This window comes from Balaenoptera physalus (assembly GCF_965194825.1).
Source record: "Balaenoptera physalus genome assembly, chromosome: 13".
NCBI classification, from domain to species: domain Eukaryota; kingdom Metazoa; phylum Chordata; class Mammalia; order Artiodactyla; family Balaenopteridae; genus Balaenoptera; species Balaenoptera physalus.
The window spans coordinates 5,940,163-5,959,316 of NC_138892.1; the positions used below are offsets into that span (position 1 = coordinate 5,940,163).

The following is a 19,154-nucleotide window of genomic DNA, read 5'->3' on the forward strand; positions in this document are numbered from 1 at the left end:
TGCTTTCTTCCATGTTAGACATTTTCCTCAAAAATATGCTCCTATTAAGAATGAGATACTAAGAGATAGATTAAAAGTTCTGCACAGATGGGTAGAGCTAGTCAACTTCAGTTTGAACTGCTTTGGCAGAGTAATCTGGTGGGTAGTTTCCTTGGAAGACTCCCAATGTCAGAATCTTTAAAACTTTTCTTTTGGGCTGGTCAGATTTCCCAGGGATTAGGGTTGCCAGATAAGACACAGAGTGCCCAGTTAAATTTGAATTTCAGATAAACAATATTTTTTTTAGTATGTGCCATGCAATCTTTGGTATATATTTATACTAAAAATTATTTTTGTTTATCTGAAATTCTAATTTAATTGAGTATCCTTCTAGGCTTCTGTTTGTTTCTTTGTTTTTCTAAACCTGGCAACCCAGCCAGAGAAGACTTGTTGGTCTCCTGCTGCCAGCACTCTGGGAGCTGACTGGAAACAGAAGGCTGGAAGTTTCAACAGTCAGCATGATAAGCTGAATAATGCCCCCAAAGATATTTAGGTCCTAATTCCTGGAACCTGTGAATGTCACGTTATATGGAAAGAGACTTTATGGATGTGATTAAGTTGAGGATCTTGAGAAGGGGAGGTGATCCTGGGTTATACGGGTAGGCCCAGTATGATCACAAGTGTCCTTATAAGAGGGAGTCGGGGAGAGATTTCCCCCAGAAGTGACCACAGAGGGAGAAATTGGAGCGATGTGGCCACAAGCCAAGGATCGCCAGCGGCCACCGGAAGCTGGAAGAGGCAAAGAAGAGATTCTCCCCTAGAGCCTCTCGGGGGAGCACAGCCCAGCTGACACCGTGATTTCTGCCCAGTGAAGCTGATTTCCAACTTCTGGTGTCCAGAACAGTAAGAGAATAGATGTGTGCTGTTTAAAGCCACCCACTTTGTGGCATCATGTTATAGAGCCATAGGAAACTAATAGGGTCAGTATAGAAGCTTTCACTTAACTCCCCTCTTTTCATTAAGAACCCTCCCTGTTTTGAACTGTGGCAAACACTTACCATGTGCAGACAACACCCCTCCAGATCCTCCACCGTGTGCGGTGGGCGGGGGGGGGGCCAGGCACCCAGCCTGGGGAGTCTGGGGAGGGGCACGGGGTCTAACTGCGTCCCACCCAGGCTTTTAGCCAATCCTTCTCTTTTAACCCCACTTTCATTCCTACGTCTAGGTGTACCTGGAGCCTGCTTCTGGAGGCTCTAATGGTTTGCAGGGTGTATCGGATACCCTCCCGCGTTCCTTCTTTTGGTTCCAGGAGGAGATTTCTTGACTCTGACACATCTGTTCTCCCTCATCCATCAGATTCCCAGCAGCTGTTGTCTTCTTCCACTTTCTCTCCATCCTTCATGGTTTCTGCCGGTGTTCTGCAAACTCCAGCCGGCATCAGAAACTCGGCTTGCTGGGCCCCTCCCTCGGGCTCTCTGACTTAGCGGGCCTGGGAATCTGCATTTCTAACGAGGCCCTGGGTGGTGGCGCTGCTGCTGGACTAGAGCATCCCAAGAACCACTGTTTGACGCCTTTTAAAAACTCCTTCTTCTGGGGCTTCCCTGGTGGCGCAGTGGTTGAGAATCTGCCTGCTAATGCAGGGGACACGGGTTCGAGCTCTGGTCTGGGAGGATCCCACATGCCGCGGAGCAACTGGGCCCGTGAGCCACAATTGCTGAGCCTGCGTGTCTGGAGCCTGTGCTCCGCAACAAGAGAGGCCGCGATAGTGAGAGGCCCGCGCACCGCGATGAAGAGTGGCCTCCACTTGCCGCAACTGGAGAAAGCCCTCGCACAGAAACGAAGACCCAACACAGCCATTAATAAATAAATAAATAAATAAATTTTAAAAAACAAAAAAAACAATAAAAACCAAAACTCCTTCTTCTGTCATTTTAGAAGGAACGGAGATAGTTATGTGCGTTCAAGCCACTTTAACTGCAAGTCCTATCCTCTTATAATTTTAAACCCAAATAACTCAGAGTTGATTGGTCCTCCCCGGACTGCTTTTGTATGCAGTTCCTAACTTGCGGTGTCCCTTAGCTGTGCTGGCTGGAAGTTCTATGACTAAGTGCATGGGTCTTATGTTCCTCTCTTTGTGAGGTGAGGATACTAGCACCCCTCTCCTCCCTTTAAAAAATGTTAGCAGTTGCTCTAGGGTTTGCAGTACACATGAACAACTAGCCTAAGTCCACTGTCAAATAACACATTACTACTTCACGGGAGGTGCAGGCGCCTTATTACAAACTAAGTGTTCCTGAATCCTCTCTCCTGTCCCCTGTAACATTGCTCTTACTCACGTCACTTTTCCATTTGCTATAGTCACCCAATACATTGTTATTGTTACTTTGAACAATGATCTGTTAGATCAACTAAAAATAAGAAGAATAAAAGGTATTATTTTACCTTCATTTATTCCTTCTCTTACGCTCTTTCTTCCTTTGGGTAGATCCACGTTTCTCACCCGTCTGATTTTCCTTCTCTCAGAAGAATGTGTTCTAGCATTTTTTGAAGGGCAGGGTGGCTGGTGATGAATTCCCTCGGTGATTGTTTGTCAGAGAAGGTATTTATTTCTCCTTCACTTTTGAAGGATAATTTCACTGGTATAGAATTCTAGGTTGGTGATTTTTTCCTTTCCACACTCTAAATATTTCAGTCCACTCTCTTCTTGCTTGCATGATTTCTGATGAGAAGCCCCATGTAATTCTTATCTTTGTTCCTCTATAGATGCTTTCCCCCCTCTCTGGCTTCTTTCACGATTTTCTCTTTGTCTTTGGTTTTTGACAGTTTGAATATGATATAAGTAGGTGTAGTTTTTGGTATTTTTCTGCGTGGTGTTCTCTGAGCTTCCTGGAAATGTGCCTTGTGTCTATTACTAATTTTGGAAAATTCTCGGCCATTATTACTTCAAATGTTTTTTTCTGATTCTCTCTTTTTCTCCTTCTGGTATTCCAATTATGAGTATGTTCCACTTCTGAAACTGTCCCACAGTTCTTGGATGTTCTGCTCTGGGGGGTTTTTTTCCACTCTTTTTCTTTTTGCATTTCAATTCAGGAATTTCCTTATTGACACACTTCAAGCTCACTGATTTTTTCCTCAACCATGTCCAGTCTACTGATGAGCCCATTAAACTCACTCTTCATTTCTGTTACGCTGTTTTTCATTTCCAGGATTTCCTTTGATTCCTAAGAAGGAGTATCCATCCCTGCTTACATTAGCCATTTGTTTTACGTGTTGTCTACTTTTTCCATTAGACTCCTTTACAATTTAATCATAGTTATTTTAAATTCCCTGTCTGATAATTCCAAAATACGTCATGTCTGAGACTGGTTCTCATGCTTGCTTTGCTGTCTCTTCAGACTGTGTTTCTCCTTGCCTTTTAGCATGCCTTGCAGCTTTATTGTTGTTGAAAGCCAGACATGACACACTGGGTAATAGGAACTGAGGTAAGCAAGCCTTTCACGTGAGGTTGTATGTTAATTCGGGCAGGAGGTGGGCTGTGTTTAGTGCTGCTGTAACTGTCAGTGCCAAGGGCTTGGATTTCCTCCAGTGTCCTTGTTTTTGTCCCTCCTGTTTCCTTAGGCTTCCCTAGGAACTCCTCCTTAAATAGAGTCTGTGTTTGCAGCTCTTTCCATTGTAACCCACTGTTGTTATACTGGAGCTGGGTTGATATGGTGGTAAGGTATGGGGGAGGGGAAGGATTCTATACTCTTATGATGAAATCTCAGTCTTTCAGTGGGCTTGAGTCCCAGGGCTGCAACCTTCAGAAATGTTTCTTAGCTTTTTTCTTCCCTCAGATGAGACAGGAAGTCTAGAGGGGGCTGGAGTTGGCTCACTGCCTTTCCCCCAGATGGGATAAGGCTCTGGTAAAGTCTTTTCCCTTGGAAAATTATTACGCCGAAGCCTCTGGGCATATTTCCCAAGGATTATTATTCCCCTTCCCCTGCCAGAGCCAAGAGGAGACCATCTTCAGATTTCCACTGTGATAACCTAGTGGGGCTCTTGAAGGTAAAGCCCATGAAAGTAGGGGGTCCCTAAGACTGGGCCCCCAGCGGTTTCTCAGTCTCACACTAGTCCACACACAGCCTCCACCGTTGCTCAAGTTACCACTTAAGTGTTCCTACCAGCTCCAAAGGCCTTTGCTCCAGGAAAAGCAGATCTTGGCTGTAATTCTCTATGTTCACCCATCTCTCCAGATTTTGGGGTGACGTTTTGCCCTGTGACCTCAATTTTCTGATGGGACCAAGAAAAGCCATTGGTTTTCAGTTTGTTCAGCTTCTTTCTTATTGTGAAGGTGAAAGTGACACTTCCAAGTGTCAGAGCTCCCCCACTTCCTATCACTTTCCCTCTCCATGTCCCATCTTTTGTCAGCTACAGTTTTTCTTTGGAAGAGCTAGTTAAATTTAACTTCTAAATGTCCTACAGCCACAACCAGGTCCTCTCTGCTTGGCTCATTGCTTGATGATAAAACTCAAAAACCATTAAACAGCATTTCATAATTATGACTGTGTACATATTCATAATTCATAATATTCAAGGTCCGGGTAATGAATGAAAATTAGCTTTCTTCTCAATGGCACTATCGCTGGGCCTTTGTGTCCACCTTGTGGTAGGCAAACCTGGGGGTACCCATGCATCTTTTCTAAGCCATTTGGGGAAAGGCAGTTTTTTGCTGTAAGCTGCTTCCAAGGACATAGAGAGTAGGGTGATTTCTTTAACCTTTGCTGTTTTCTGAACACGGGGCTCGGGTGAGGTTCAACATTGTCAACCTTCAGCCTTCCCCGGAATTCTGCACCACTTTCTGTTCTCTCCATTTTTCTCCTGCTGCCCTCCATCCTCGAGCCTCGCTCCCCACTCTCCTGTTCCAGGTCTGTCACCCAAGAGTGTCCTGGGCTGTCCCCACTATTCTCCAGGGTTGGATCCCCTGTTTCTTATATCCCACATCTTTTTATTTCTTAATTTACATTCTTATTTTGCTGGAGTACTTCCTGGAGTAATTTCCTAAGAAAGTGGGGGGACAGGAAATAAATTTTCTCAGTTCTTTGTCTGAAACTATTTTTTATTTTCCTTCACACACATTGTTAGCTTGCCTGAACATAGAATCCTAGGGAGAAAATCATTTTCCCGTAAAACTTTGAAGGACAGTGCTCTGTTGTCTGTGTGTATATGTATATGTGTGAGTGTGTGCAAGTGTATGAGTGTGTATGTGAGTGTGTGTATGTGAATGTGTGTATAGGGGAAAGAAGGACCGTTTCATCCTCAAATGCCTGTATGTTCTTTTCTGCCTTAAACATGGTCTCCTCTCACTAAATCTATTTCCAGCTGAACAAGAATTCAAATGCATTCAGTGAATAAACCATGGAAAAATAGTACCAGATAAATAATTAACTAAATGATTACAAGAGAGTCTTGTTAAAACGTAGTTAGGCTTGATACTTTTATAAGCAACGACACAAGGGCTGTGGAATTTCTGTAGTCCACCTGTCAATGGGGTGATCAACTTTTTTACGAATCAAAACCTTAATAAGGACCCATCGCTCAGCCGCTTGTTTCTTCTCAAAGACCTCTTGATGATAAACATCTCTGTTATTTGTAATTATATGTAGATTGTTCTTTTCTAGATCCAAAATAGACTTTTCTAAATAATACTGAGATTAGCATATGCATTTGATTTTATTACTAAATTTTAATACCAAGTTGGCAATTTATCCTGCTGATGAAATAGAGCTGATTATCCTTTTCCTCCGTGTCTCCGTCGTGTAAGCCAGCAACGCGGGGCCTGTGGACGGCAGCTCTGCAGCTGTGGGTTGGAGAAGCACAGTCCTTGGCTCGTTCACTTTAGGAGCAGATACCCAAGTCGCTGGAAACTTTTCTCTCCGGCTTCCCGGCGTTCCAAGCTGTTCTTTGACACATGCTCCATCCTGCTGAAAGAAAGTTCAGGGGTCAAGGTGCCAGCAATCCTCAGGGAATCTAAGTTACAGAAATGTGAACTTTGAATGCAATTAAGCTTTATTTTGAATTATTTTACATCTTTCATAGATATGCTCTATATTCTCACGACACGTGGACTTGCTCTCGCGATGTATTCTTGTGGAATGTAAAGGTATTTTTCTTCTGTGTTGGAGTGCTCTTTTTCTGCGTGGATGTCCTTGTTGAGACACAGAGACACCACCCAGATGGAATTTCTAACTGAGAAAATACTAAACGATGTAGGTTTCGTAAAAATATGTTTTGAGTGCTTTCAGCTGGACAGCGTAGTTTCAACCGTTCTTGAAAAAGGATTTAGCATCTATTTTACTCAGTTCCTCTTTTCCTTTTCGCTGTCTTTATTGTACTTCCCTTATTTTCAGATTCCCATTTCACGGTGCAGGCCCTCGTTAGCTAAGGTCCCGATGACCACACCCCTACCCCCCCCCCGCCACCACCCCGAAGTCCTGCCCCCAGACCAGCTCTGCCATCACCATCACATGCATCTCCCCAGGATCCGACTCTGCACATGTCGCGTCCCTGCCGAAGCACCTTCCTCGGCCCCCGCCACAGGGCCAGATTCCTCAGCCAGGCCTCCTCCTCCATTCTCTGCTCTTCAAACCCCTGAGCCCACTGTCCAGCCTTCAAGTCTCAGAGCTTCAGGGCAGGACAGTCTGTGGCCCCCCAGCCGGCAGTGGCCCCGCGCTCTCTCCTGTCATAGCCCTTCCCCTGTGCCCTTAGACTGCAGTCTTCGTGTGTGCTCGTCTAATAGCATAGCTGACCGGTGTGTGTGCACCTACAGGCCGGGGAGCCGTGTCTCAACATTATTCATGTTCTCCACACTGTTCTGTGCTCAGCAAGTGTTTGTTGAATGAATAAGTGATGGTTTTTAAAATTAATATATTGTTTTCTTTCTTTTGGGACAAGTTGGGGAATCAGCTGGCATGGTAATTCCATCAGTTACCTTGACTTCTTGAGAGCAGTGGAGAATAGCGAGCCGACAAGACCTCAGCCACAAGAGAAAGAGGAGAGCGTGCCGATCAGTTTTGCGACCCTAAGTCCAGAGGAGCTTCTGAAGAACATCCAGGAGGTCGTTGCCTCCTCCAGTCCGGCTTTGTCAGCGGTATGAGAAAAAGCACGTGCTTTTCCTGTGGAAACTGAAGTTCTGGGGCTCACGCCAATTCCTACAACCAGCTCTCAGCCCTGCTCCCCATCCTGGGCCCCTCCACCTCTCGCCACTCTCCTTGGGGCATCAGAACTCGATGGCTGGTCGAGAACATATTGTTCACTGTAGCAAATGTGTATCCGTTTTTGCTCTGTACAAAGCTACCGTGAGCATGCCCAGCATGTGTTCTGTGAGACGAAAGTGCTCGGTGTTCAGCAAAGGCTGGGTCTGCAGTGAGGGCAGGGGTTCTGGGAAGAGGGCAGAGGACAAGGGCCTCAGGGGAGCCCGGGCCAGTGGGGAATGAGAGACGCCAGGTGGCCTTGAAGATGTTGGCCGGGGTCGGGTGGTGGCACAAAGCCTCAGCGTGACCAGGAGCCCAGGGCAGAGGCTGTAAGAAGGGGGTCCCCCGAGTACACTGACATTTAGGCTGATGTCTGTGTGACCCCGGGGGGGCGTGCCGAGACCCGGTGTATGTGGGGACGGCGCTGTGGGGCTCATCCTCGGAAGACAGTGCTCGGGCCGTGCTCCCCGCCAGGTGCTGGACCCCCTCGCGGGTCCCCACGTTGAGTTCCCCCTGCAGCAGCCGCGGGAAGAGATGCTGTGTGCAGAGGGCAGGCCTTGCAGCCGAATGAGACGGTGAACGCAGGGCCTCCCGGGTGATGCTGGGCGCGCGCTGTCCAGACAGCACAGTCAGAGCAGGGCTGCCTCTGTGTCTGCCACACGCGGTCAGACCCTCAGCCCCACGCCGACACCGAGGCCCACCTCGCTGAAGGCCTGCGTCCTCTCAGCACCGGGAGGCAAGCTGGGCCCTGGAGTCCAAGTTTCAGTGGGAGACAAGGAGAAAGGCAGGGCAGCCCAGCCAGCTTGTGAACGTTCTGGAATGCTGGCGAGCGTGGCCTTCCTCCCCGACAGCAGACATTGTTTGCATGCAGGAATTCTCTGTGAGGATTTAACATACTTGTGTCTTTATTTTAACGACTATCTAAAGATCAAAGAAAAATTAGTATGAACACATTGCGGGTCATCTAGAAAGACCATCTGTACCCCTTTCGACACCAGATTGCCCTGGCCCAGTGGTCACCGCGTGAGGACTGCAAACTCGGATGTGCCCAGGGACCAGGAGTGAAAAAGTGATGAAGGGGCCGGGATGTGGCCACAGCAAGCCAGAGGCACAGCCCTGTCCAGAGCGCAGCTTCTCCTCAGCCCCTGCCGACTGTTGCTGAGCTGAAAAATGGTCCCAGCTCTGCTAGATCTTTGTATTTTTCATGAGAAGCTATGAAACCTCCTGACTTCTAAATGTCAGCACATACTTCAGATTCGTCAAAAGCACTGTGCAGGCTACATAAATCCATTTGCAGGATGGCTCTGCCCTGTTCCAGCTTAGAGTGGCACCACGTCACATCTATCGGGATGTTTCTCAAACTGAGGTCCATGGAACCTGTGGGAGGAACCACGGTTCTCACTTCTGAGAAATACTCCTTAGGAGACGAGGTTTAAAGCAAGAGAGTGAGATTCTCTGGCCAAGAGACGGGCAGATGGCCTGGAGAGGGAGGGCGTTTGGGGCAGCGAGGCGAGGAGGGAATGACGATGTCTGAGGATAGCTGTCAGAAAGGGTACCGGACACATGATGCAGCTCCCATGTCACTGGAGACACGTCTCAATGCAGCGTCTTGTTTCTGAAAGGACACAGCAATACCTTATATTTATGTAGAGTTTCATAGATCCCTAAGCCTTGGCATATTTGATTCTCCCATACACCCCGTGACTTGTCAGGCTGGATTGACACACAGGGAAGCCACACAGCCCCAGGGAAGTGCGGGTCCCGTGGCCACAGCGAGCCGGACCCCAGCTCAGCCATTAGGTCCACTGAGCCTTGCGGCACCACAGCACCTTCTAACGCCCTCAGAACAGAATGCTCGGTCAGCTCCCTTCATGTTGACCGCCATTCTCCTGAACATATGCCGAGATCCACTGTGTACCGGGTACCTGGACAGGTGCGTCTTCAGGTTGCCATAGTAAAACTTAGACCAATACGAGTTCTGATGTCCCTCTTTTTATACCGATGAAGTTATTAAGCTCAGAGAGGTTAAGGGTTTATGGTGGGCAACACAGCCAAGGTTCAGAGTCTACCACCTGGCTGTGGAGCCAGAGGTTTTCCACTGTACCTGGCTGTGTCGTATCTACACAGGCTAAATGAAAGCTTGAAGCCAGACAGTATTAAGGTTAATTTGGTTACCTGTATAACACCTTGTGGACGGACGGGGTGTGCCCAGTTAGTCCTGAGTGAGAATTAACCGCAAGGGAATTTGGGTTTGGGTCTGCAAGCACGTTAAATTCTTACTTAAAAAAACTAAGATCTTAACTTACCCCTTGATACGGGTTTTCTAGTGCAATAGAAATGAATGATTTTGTTTCAACAGATGGGAAAAAATGTGCTTTCTTTTTATAGCAAATGTTTGCACTTCGGTTTGACTGCTTTACTGCTGGGCTGGCGCCGGCTGCCCCAGCCCCTCTGCACGGGCGCGGGCAGGGGGGTCTCCCCACCGTAAAGGACAGAGCCTCAGTGTTCAAGCCCTGGGGTGTGAGTGGGATGGGGTGGTCCCTCACTCCTCCTCCTGGCCACTTCCCACGTGAGACTCCTATCGTGAGACCCCTGCCCCACACCTGGATGCAGTGGGGTAGCGCCTGAGCTTTTCAGTCACAGGTGATTCATTAGGGAGCTAGAATCTAATGATGCAGAGACTTCGGGCAAGTTCCTTCATCCCTCGGAGCCTCCTCGGGACTGGTGAGGACCGGGGCTCCTCTTCATCTTCGTATCCGAAGAGGAGGGACTAAGGCGAGTTTCCTCAACGACACATCAACTCTTAGATGGGGTGCACAGCCTACCTGCCTGTCTTCAGTCCTCGTGCGTTTATTTAGTCATTTAGAATCTACAGGGGAGTCACGTTCACTTGATTGCATTTGCATTCAGAAAAGCAATACTTAAGAAAAATATTTTTGAAATATTCACTTGACAGTAACATCTGCCTTTTTTTTTTAAATTGTAGGCATTTTCTGCACTGGATAAAGAGGACACTGGGTTTGTAAAGGCTTCGGATTTTGGACAAGTTCTTAAGGATTTCTGTTACAAACTAACAGATACCCAGTGTCATTATTTTTTGAGAAAACTAAGAATTCATCTCACCCCCTATATAAATTGGAAATATTTTCTCCAGAACTTCAACAGTTACCTTGAGGAGGTAAGAATGTCTGCAGCACATAAGCATTTCTTTTTGAAAAAGGGCTAAAATTAGTGTTTGCAAAATAGATAATTGATTAAAACCACGTCAGGTAAATTGGCAATCACCTCAGTTAATTAGCTCATTCTAAATGAAAAATTGATATAAATTCTACGTAGTGTTAGAAGGTAAATACGTATCCTTTAATTCATTAGAAAGTTATTCTATTCTATTATTTTGTTTATTTTCAAAGAAGTTTAGGAGAGCCTGCTTTTGTCTGGTCGTTTTAACGAGTTCTAAGAATCTTAGATCCCTGAAGATGACCTAGTGTCGAGAGAAGTGAGGCCACTACATGTCAGGCCCTGAACCAGCAATGAGGGAATTGGGACCCACTTGGGAGGAGACATTTGTTGAGGACCCACTATGTGTCAGGCCCTGGGCCATGTATCAGCCAAGCCTGAGGTAGGGGTAATCGTGGAGTTAGTAGGGTCCTGGGGGAAGTCTAAGAGGGCTTCCTGGAGGAGGGTGGGTGGCTGACCACAGGGCTCTCGTTCCTTCCCGGGACCACTTCTCTGGCAGCACGAGCTGTTCCTTCTTAGGCTGTTTCTCCATTTCTAAATGTAAATGGACCTACATCATTAGCAACAATTACAATCTAGTTTCAGCCAACTTGGATTTCTTTGGTCACCATTCTGTGCTGAGTGAGAATGGACACACAGGTGTCCCTGCCGCCATGGAAAGGGAGATGAAGACAAATATGAAGAATCCAAAGATAGTGCAACAGCTAAATCACAACAAGCTTGTGCTGAAATGTACTTAACTGTCCTCCTGTAGCTGGACGCTGAGGTCATTTCCAATTGCACACTTTTGTATATCATGAACACCCGAGTTCGTAAATCCTTGATCGCTTATCTGGGATACATTCTTGGAAATGAGATTGCTAGAGCAAATGGCATGAGCGTTTTTAAGGTCTGAGACTCAATTGTAGTAATAATAACAGCAGCAAACTCAATATAGTGCTTTCTGAGGGCAAGGCACCATTCTTAGTCCTATATAGATATTAACTGGTGTAATTCTTTTGCTATTGCTACGAGGTACATGCTAGTAATATCCCATTTTATAGATGAGGACACTGGGGCACAGACATCAAGTCATTGCCCACAGTCACCCCGAAGGGGGGCGGTGGAGCTGGTTTGTGGCCCCAGAAGCCTGGCTCCCGACTCCAGGTCTCTGAAGGCTGTGCCATCTCCTCTGGGGTGTGTGAGTATTTTCATCTCTGCCATTTAGATGGACCTTTCTAACAAAATATACTATTTTGTTGCCTGTTTTAAAACTTTATATATATGATATTGTATCAGATTCTGTCTTCGGCACTTGTGTTTTCCTTGCTTAATATCATGAATTTAAGGTTGATCCATGTTGTTACATTGGCTTTAGTTCACTCGCTCAAGCTGCCATAAAATTAGCCAATTAAATGATAAATGAATATATTCTATTGAATGAACAAACCCCGTTCCGTCGTCGTCCTCCTGCTAATGGCATACAGGCGGTTTGCGGTTTTCTCCGTTACGAGCAGGGCACGGTCAGCCTTCTGTGACTGTGTCCTTTGCACACTCGGGGTCACTCTGCATGGAACGGCTGCAGGAGGGGGCGGGGCACAAGTTCAACTCCACAGACACCGCCACGGTGGCTGCACCGGTCAGCGCACGCTCCCGCCAGCCCAGCGGGAGAGCTCCTGACGCGCCACATCCCGGAGCCCTTGGTGTTATCGGGAGTTTAATTTCTGCCAAGGCTTTCAAATGTTATCAGCCATCCAGGCTCCCTCTCTGAGAACTGCCTGAAAGGATTCCACTCCTTTGTTGGTGTGGGCGTTGCACATGTCTCCTCCTGGTCTGTGACTTGTCTTTTTTCTCTTTGTCTGTGGTGACTCTCACTATTTTTATGTGAATTATACTTTTTTTTTCTGATTTTAAAAGAAATACGTATTGTGAAAAATTTGGAAAATACAGGAAAGTGTAAAAAAAGAAGCTAGTCGTTTAACCCTGGGATGACGGTGTGATGACAGGAGCAACCTCCGTACGGTTTAGTGAGACCTGCTGAGCTCTGGGCCCTCCCCCCGCATTTGCTCACCTGGGTGTTGCCCGGATGAGGGAGGCGGTCAGGTGGAGCAGGTGGGCCCCGAAGTCAGGTACCCGCCCCCGCAGCTGGAGTGGACGCCAGGCAGTTCAGCTTCAGAGCTGTCTTCTTCCCACGGGCCACGCTGCCTCGGAGAGCTTCTTCGTCTTTTTTTAATGCATTTACCCCCAATTCTTTCACTGTGGTAAGATACACATACCATGAAGTTTGCCATCTTAACCCTTTTTAAGTTAATGCACAGCTCGGTGGCATTAAGTCCATTCACATGGCTGTGTAATCATCACCACCCTCCACCCCCAGAACTCTCTTCGTCTTGCAAAACTGAAACTCTGTCCCCATCAAACACTAACTCCCCAACCCCTCCTCCCCCAGCCCCTGGCACCCACCGTTCTACTTTCTCTAGGAATTTGACGACTCCAGGTGCCTCAGATGAGTGAAATCTGTAGTATTTGTCCTTTTGCGTCTGGCTTATTTTACTGAGCGTAATGTCTTCAGGGTTTATCCTCTTGTAACACGGTCAGAACTTCCTTCCTTTTTAAGTCTCGTAATCGTCCATTGTATGGATAGACCATATTTTGTTTATCCATTGATCTATGGGTAGATCTATATCTATCCTATCCAGTGAACGCTTGGGTTGCTTCCACGTTTTAGCTACGGTACTGTGAATAATGCCACCGTGAATGTGAGTGTACAGATGTAATGCATGTTTTTACATAGTGGAGATAACATTGTAGATATAATCATGTATCTTGCTGTTTTTCCTTTAACATTAAGTTCCACCAAGTCACTTCAAGTTCTTCCAAACATGAGTTAAAATGTCTGCATAACATTCCATCAACTCCTTATTTTTAAGCATTTAGGTTTTTTTCCAGCTTTCGCCACTGTAATTTACTGGGCCATGAACACTTTGTATGCAAGTCTATGTACACATTTTGGACCTTCTTCCTAAAGGAAGAGCCCAAGAAATAAAATAACCGGGCTCAAAGGACAGGAATACTTCTATTGATCTTGAAAGCAGCCCCATTTTTAAAAAATAATTTTTTCTATTAGGTTGAATCATATGAAATCACCATTTTTAGAGTCCTAAATGATTGAATATTGACAATTTCATATGATTTAAGCTAATATTTGTAGAAGTCATCTGTGTCCATTTTACATGATTTGGAATACACCAACATTTTGAAGGAGAGAATTAAAGTCACCCCTAGGGACAAACAGTGTTAACATGTTGGTATATTTATCTCTAATCCTCTTTTTTATACAAATGTCCTTTGGGGGTAGGGTCAAGGACAGAGAGTATATGCTGCTGAATTAAGGGGTGGTTGGGGATTTTCTCAACTCTTAAAAGACTCTTTTATCTTTTTAAATTTATTTTTCTTTGAACTTTTAAATTTTATTTTATTATTTTTTATTAATTTAATTAATTAATTTATTTATTTTTGGCTGTGTTGGGTCTTCGTTGCTGTGCGCAGGCTTTCTCTAGTTGCGGCGAGCGGGGGCTACTCTTCATTGTGGTGTGCGGGCTTCTCACTGCGGTGGCTTCTCTTGTTGCGGAGCACAGGCTCTAGGTGCGCGGGCTTCAGTAGTTGTGAGCTACTTGCAGGCTCTACTGGCGGCACGCAGGCTCAGTAGTTGCGGCGCACGGGTTTAATTGCTGCGCGGCCTGTGGGATCTTCCCGGACCAGGGATCGACCCCGTGTCCCCTGCATTGGCAGGCGGATTCTTAACCACTGCACCACCAGGGACGTCCCAAGACTCTTTTTTAAACAAACGTTTATTATTTGTGTCAAAGTAACATATGCCCACATAGAAATGAAATTGAATTGTTGCAGAAGATTTAAAGGCAGAGGTCACTTGATCAACTGTTCCCCGCAGTCCTGCTCCCCAGAGGCAGCCACTGTAACCCCCTGTCGTTCCTCCAGCTGCACCTTCCCGGCTCTCAGCGCCTCCCCTCCCCTCCATTCCCTAGCCACCCCTCCCCTCCATTCCCTAGCCACCCCTGGATAGGAGAGAGGGCTCGGCTTTCCCACCCCAGCTGCCCAGCTCCTCCTCTGGGACCCCTGCATGTCCCTCTGGAGCTGCCTTTTCACTTCCTGTGATATCGCTGGCATTTCCACAACAGTGATTTGTCTCTAAAGCAAATCACTTTGCTTTAGAGACAAAGTCACTCTCTCCATCAGCCAGCATTTCCTGTGGGCCCGCTGGGTACCCAGCACCGAGTGGGTCCTGAGGTCAGCAGTGAGCCAGGGGCCTGCGTTCTAGCAAGGGAGACGGACGAGAAATGAGAATATGTACCAGATGTCAGAAGCCAGTATGTGCTGTGGGATAAAATAAACCTGGACAGAAAGGTAGCCCAGTGAGAAGGGGACATCTGGGCCGAGACCCAGCGGAGAGCAGGGAGGGACTCAGTGACCTCTAGGGAGGGGCTGTTGGAGCACCGCCCTGCAGAGACCCAGCAGGAGGGAGCCCTCGGGGCTTGAGGTGTGGCTGTCTGGGCGGGCGGGGCGGGCGGGGGGCAGGGGGAGTAGGAAGTGCTCAGGGACGGATGAGGGGGGCGCCCCTGTAGCACTTTGACTCTGAATAACATGGAGACCCAGGGAAGGTGTGGGGAGAGGAGCGTCGTGACCATGGCCAACTTACATTTTAGAGAAGTCACGGGGGACACCGGGTGGGGAAGACTCAGGGAGGGGGCCCGGGGGCGCCAAGGGCCAGTAGGGAGGCTGGCGCACCCTGGGGAGGGAGGCTGGCGCACCCTGGGGACGGATGCTGCTGGCGTGGCTCACTTCTGGATACATTTGGAAAGTGGAAGGTGAGAGAATGAGTCAGGAGTGGCCCAGGCTTTGGGGCTTTGAATGGGGAAGGGAGCGGGAGGACAGGTGTCCTGGGTCAGCAATCAGCGTCATTGGCTTCGCCGATGCCCCGTCGTTGGTCTTGAAGCGACTTCCTGTGTTCCGAGTTCGAATTACTGTAGAGCGTCCTTGCCAAGCACCTATAAGTACGTGCCCAAAGCCTTCCAGCGGCTCCCACTGGAGGACTCCACTGGCCACGCTGAATCCTTACGGGCTGTGTCCAGAGGTCACGCAGCCTACAGGCGGAGGACGCGGCTCGGCCCCACTCACGGGTCACTCTGAGCATCTCTGCCGACCCTTGAGTTCCCAGAACCGGGGGCGGTCGTCTCCAAAGCTTCAAACGTTGCCACTCGCTTCCCCTGACACTCGTCCTACCTGATTTCTTCGCAAAGTCCCCTTCGCTTCTGGAAGCACTTTGCTGAACGTTCTTGCCAGGAGGTTCTAGGATTAATTGCAACGTGAGTGACGATGGGAGATGTGTTTCGAGACAGGAGGGGGCATGGAGGCTGGCGGGACAGCGGGGACTCAGAGGTGGCACAGCCTGGCCCACTGCCCCCAGCCCCCGCCTTCCCTGTCCATGCGCAGTGGGTGCTTGGGACTAAGTGGCATCAGCCCCAAACCGGCCTGGGAGGTGGGAAGTCCTGCTGAGAAGCCAGTGCTTGAGCAGAGGTGCCTTTACCGGAAGGACAAGTTGAGGTTGGGACCTCCAGCTTGAAAGGACGTGGTGTGTGAAGCCTTAGTGTGGGGCGACCACCACACTTTTGTCCCGTTGTTTTGATGAGGGAGGAGGGGCGCAGGGACAGACCACCGGGGCCCTGCGTCCCTCGCTCCGGAGTTCAGGTCCCTTTCTCTGAGCAAAAGGAGACTCGTTAAGACTTCTGAGCGGGGACATGGGTCAGCTTCCTCAAGGGAGGCTGGGATGGCAAAGTGGCTGTGTGAGAGCCGTGACCGTGACCGTGTACACAGTGATGGTTTCGCAAATTTAATCCTGGGCTGATGTTCTTAATAGAAGGAAAAGAGGTAACAAACAATAGGAAGAGTTAATGCATCCTCCTCGAGCTCATTAAATTCGTCAGCCATCTCTTCCTCTAGGGGATGCATGGGCGGCAAGGAATTAAAAGGAGATTACCAAAATGTAATTAAGTCAGTCGGGGCCTCTTCTCGCAAAGGAAGTTCGCTGTGAATAATCCCCAGCCAAACCGAATCTGTTCTTGGAAAAGGGACAGCTGGAAAGGTAGCTAAGGAGTCCTGTAAGGCCCTGAGGAGGTGGAAAGCACACAGAGGGTAAAGATGATGATTTTACACATCTGCCCACGATGCAGTTCTCAGTCAGGGTGCACCGCTGAACCTGCCCCCCAAAACTCGTATTGCTCTGTGCCTCGTGTGTCCATCACCCACAACAGGGGAAAAGCGTCTCAGCTGCTTTCAGAACAGGTGCCGCGTTACTTTCAGATCCTGGCGTGCAGATCGGCCCTGGCGTGTGGCTCGGCCCTGGCTTTTTGGCTCCTTGCTCTTTCTGCTGCCCCACTGAAGCGTTTCTCAAAGTGGGGGTCAAGGACTGGTGCAGATCAACCGCCCACCGTCGGCTCAGCGCGTGGGCCGCACGCCACTCTTGGGACACCGAGCTCAGCCCGGAGGCCAGGGAGCTGCAGACGGTGAGGCTCTGTCAGGCTTTGCAGACAGGAGCAAAGGACATGCCTGGTGCCACGGGGAGCATCACACCTGAGTCAGGACAAGAAACAGTAGCTCAGGTGGCACAAAAAGAAGAGGAACGAGGTATTAAAACTGAAATGCTACCAGAGCCTTGGTTGAAAAGTAAAAAAGGAAAAACAAGACAAGCTCTGGACGTCAGCACTAACACCTTTTGCATAAGATTCTCACATACGAGGTGAAAACGTTATCTGAATGTCTGCCCTCAGCAAATACCTGTTTTTCACTTCTGGGAAAAACATTTTACATTCAAAGTGCTACGTGCAAACTATATAGAGTATCACTACTTGTTTTTAGAAATCATTCCTGTTTAACATTTCTTCTAAGTCTTAAAGTGCAGTTTCAGTATCTTCCGTGAATATAAAATAATGCTCAGAGCAGAAATAGAATTTTTAAAAGACACGGTAGAAACCCATATAAAATCTTTCTACTTTATTATCATGGAAATAATGGAATTTTTTAACAAAACACATCCTTATTCAATGCAGAGTAATTATTTTATCACATTCTAGCTAACAGAGAGCCAATGAGATCTGTCCTTACCTTGTGTTTATAATATATTGTCTTTAAAGTCATCCAGTGAGATGTTGAGTAACTTGAAGATGATTTTTCTCCAAGAGAGAATTTAAGATTGTAGTTTTCAACTGAACAAGAGACCGTAAAGCACATCAAAATGTTTGTAATCTTTTATGAACATCATATTTATATTAGTTGCCAACAGTGTTACTTTGATTTATCTTTCTTTTTATTGTAAATATAATGGTGTCCATGTATTTTTAATGAATATTATAAAGAATGGGGACGTTTCCCTTTCAGGAAAAGGCTCGAAGATTATTGGAAATAAATTAAGAAAATTATTAAGATATGTCATTCCTGTTATTTACTCTTGCCCCTGATGGCGAGAAAGGCTAAGTGCTCTTGATACAATTTCGGTGATTTTCGAATGTTTCCCCTAAATTTCACTCACTTTCCACTTGCCAATGGGATAATTACTACCTGTTGTCCTGGAGACGGTTGAGTATATGGCAGGTTGGGAGGGATAACACAGGCCGCTTGGACACTTGCGGTGGCCTTGGTGACAGTGCAGGGTGAGGGGCTGCTGGGCCCGCCATGCCTGAGCTAAAGGAAAAGGAATATTGTCAACCACCGCCTTGTATGAAAATGACATCATCACAGCAGAGGAGCAGTTAGGGGCCCACCTGCTCAAGTCACCTGACCACAGCCGGCGTGACGCGTCGCCGTTCTTGAAAGGTTAACACGGTTCTCCCAAGTCTGAGTGCGTCGAAGCACCCATGCATCCTGGGCCCCATCTTGATCTGGAGCCTCCAGTCAGGAGTAGAAGTCCCCCCGCCTTCCCCAGCTTCCAGGGGTGTGGACAGTTGAGGGACCGGGCATCTACTGCTCTAGCAGCTGCCAGATGGGCCCCTGCCAGAATTAGGACAGGGCTCGGCCACCTGGTTTCCACGCCTCTTGCAGAAAAGCAAAGGGGGCCGTGCCAGGCTCACTTCCACCTGACCCCTGTACAGCGCCAGCAGGGCCAGGCCCTCAGCCCGTCTCTGGGACCGCTGTATAGCTCCTCCGATGTCCCACCTTGTATTTGTCACTCACTCTTGCATTCTCCAAACGCTTTCGCCAGCACTCCCCTCGAATCTGGGCTGGCGTTCTCTTGATTCCTACCCTCAGTGGGAATACATGAGAGTATTCATGTATAGGCTCTCTACATGTTCAAAATAAGCGGACTGTGGCACAGCCCACCATCCCCGCAGACCCCCTCCAGGGCCATGGCAGTCTGATTTGCAGTCTAATTCAATTGCCAATGCTTGGATCAATTAAACATTAGAGTTGAGCTGTACCATTGATTCTACAAGGTCATGACCATATCAGGAAGCCAGGAGTCAATCCAAGAAGTCATTGTTCCAAACAAGCCTCGGCAGAGCAAGTCCAGGCTGCAGACGGCACCAGTTTCTTAACTGTTACCACATACCTACATGTCTAGCTTGGAGGTGAGCTCTCACATTCTGGCTTTAGCTGCCCCATTTGACTGGGAGAATCTTACCTTCGCACATTCAGCACATGTGTGACAGTGTGTGCCAG

General features: G+C 47.8%; 1 protein-coding gene across 1 annotated transcript in view; it reads left to right on the plus strand.

The window, feature by feature from the left end:
* The window catches only part of EFCAB6 (EF-hand calcium binding domain 6), a 252,788-nt gene that overhangs the window by 202,443 nt on the left and 31,191 nt on the right, over positions 1-19,154 (plus strand). The window contains exons 25-26 of the mRNA XM_082420556.1: positions 6,910-7,105; positions 10,195-10,386. Coding sequence (XP_082276682.1) covers positions 6,910-7,105; positions 10,195-10,386 — 388 coding nt within the window. The remainder of the gene's footprint in view (positions 1-6,909; positions 7,106-10,194; positions 10,387-19,154) is intronic.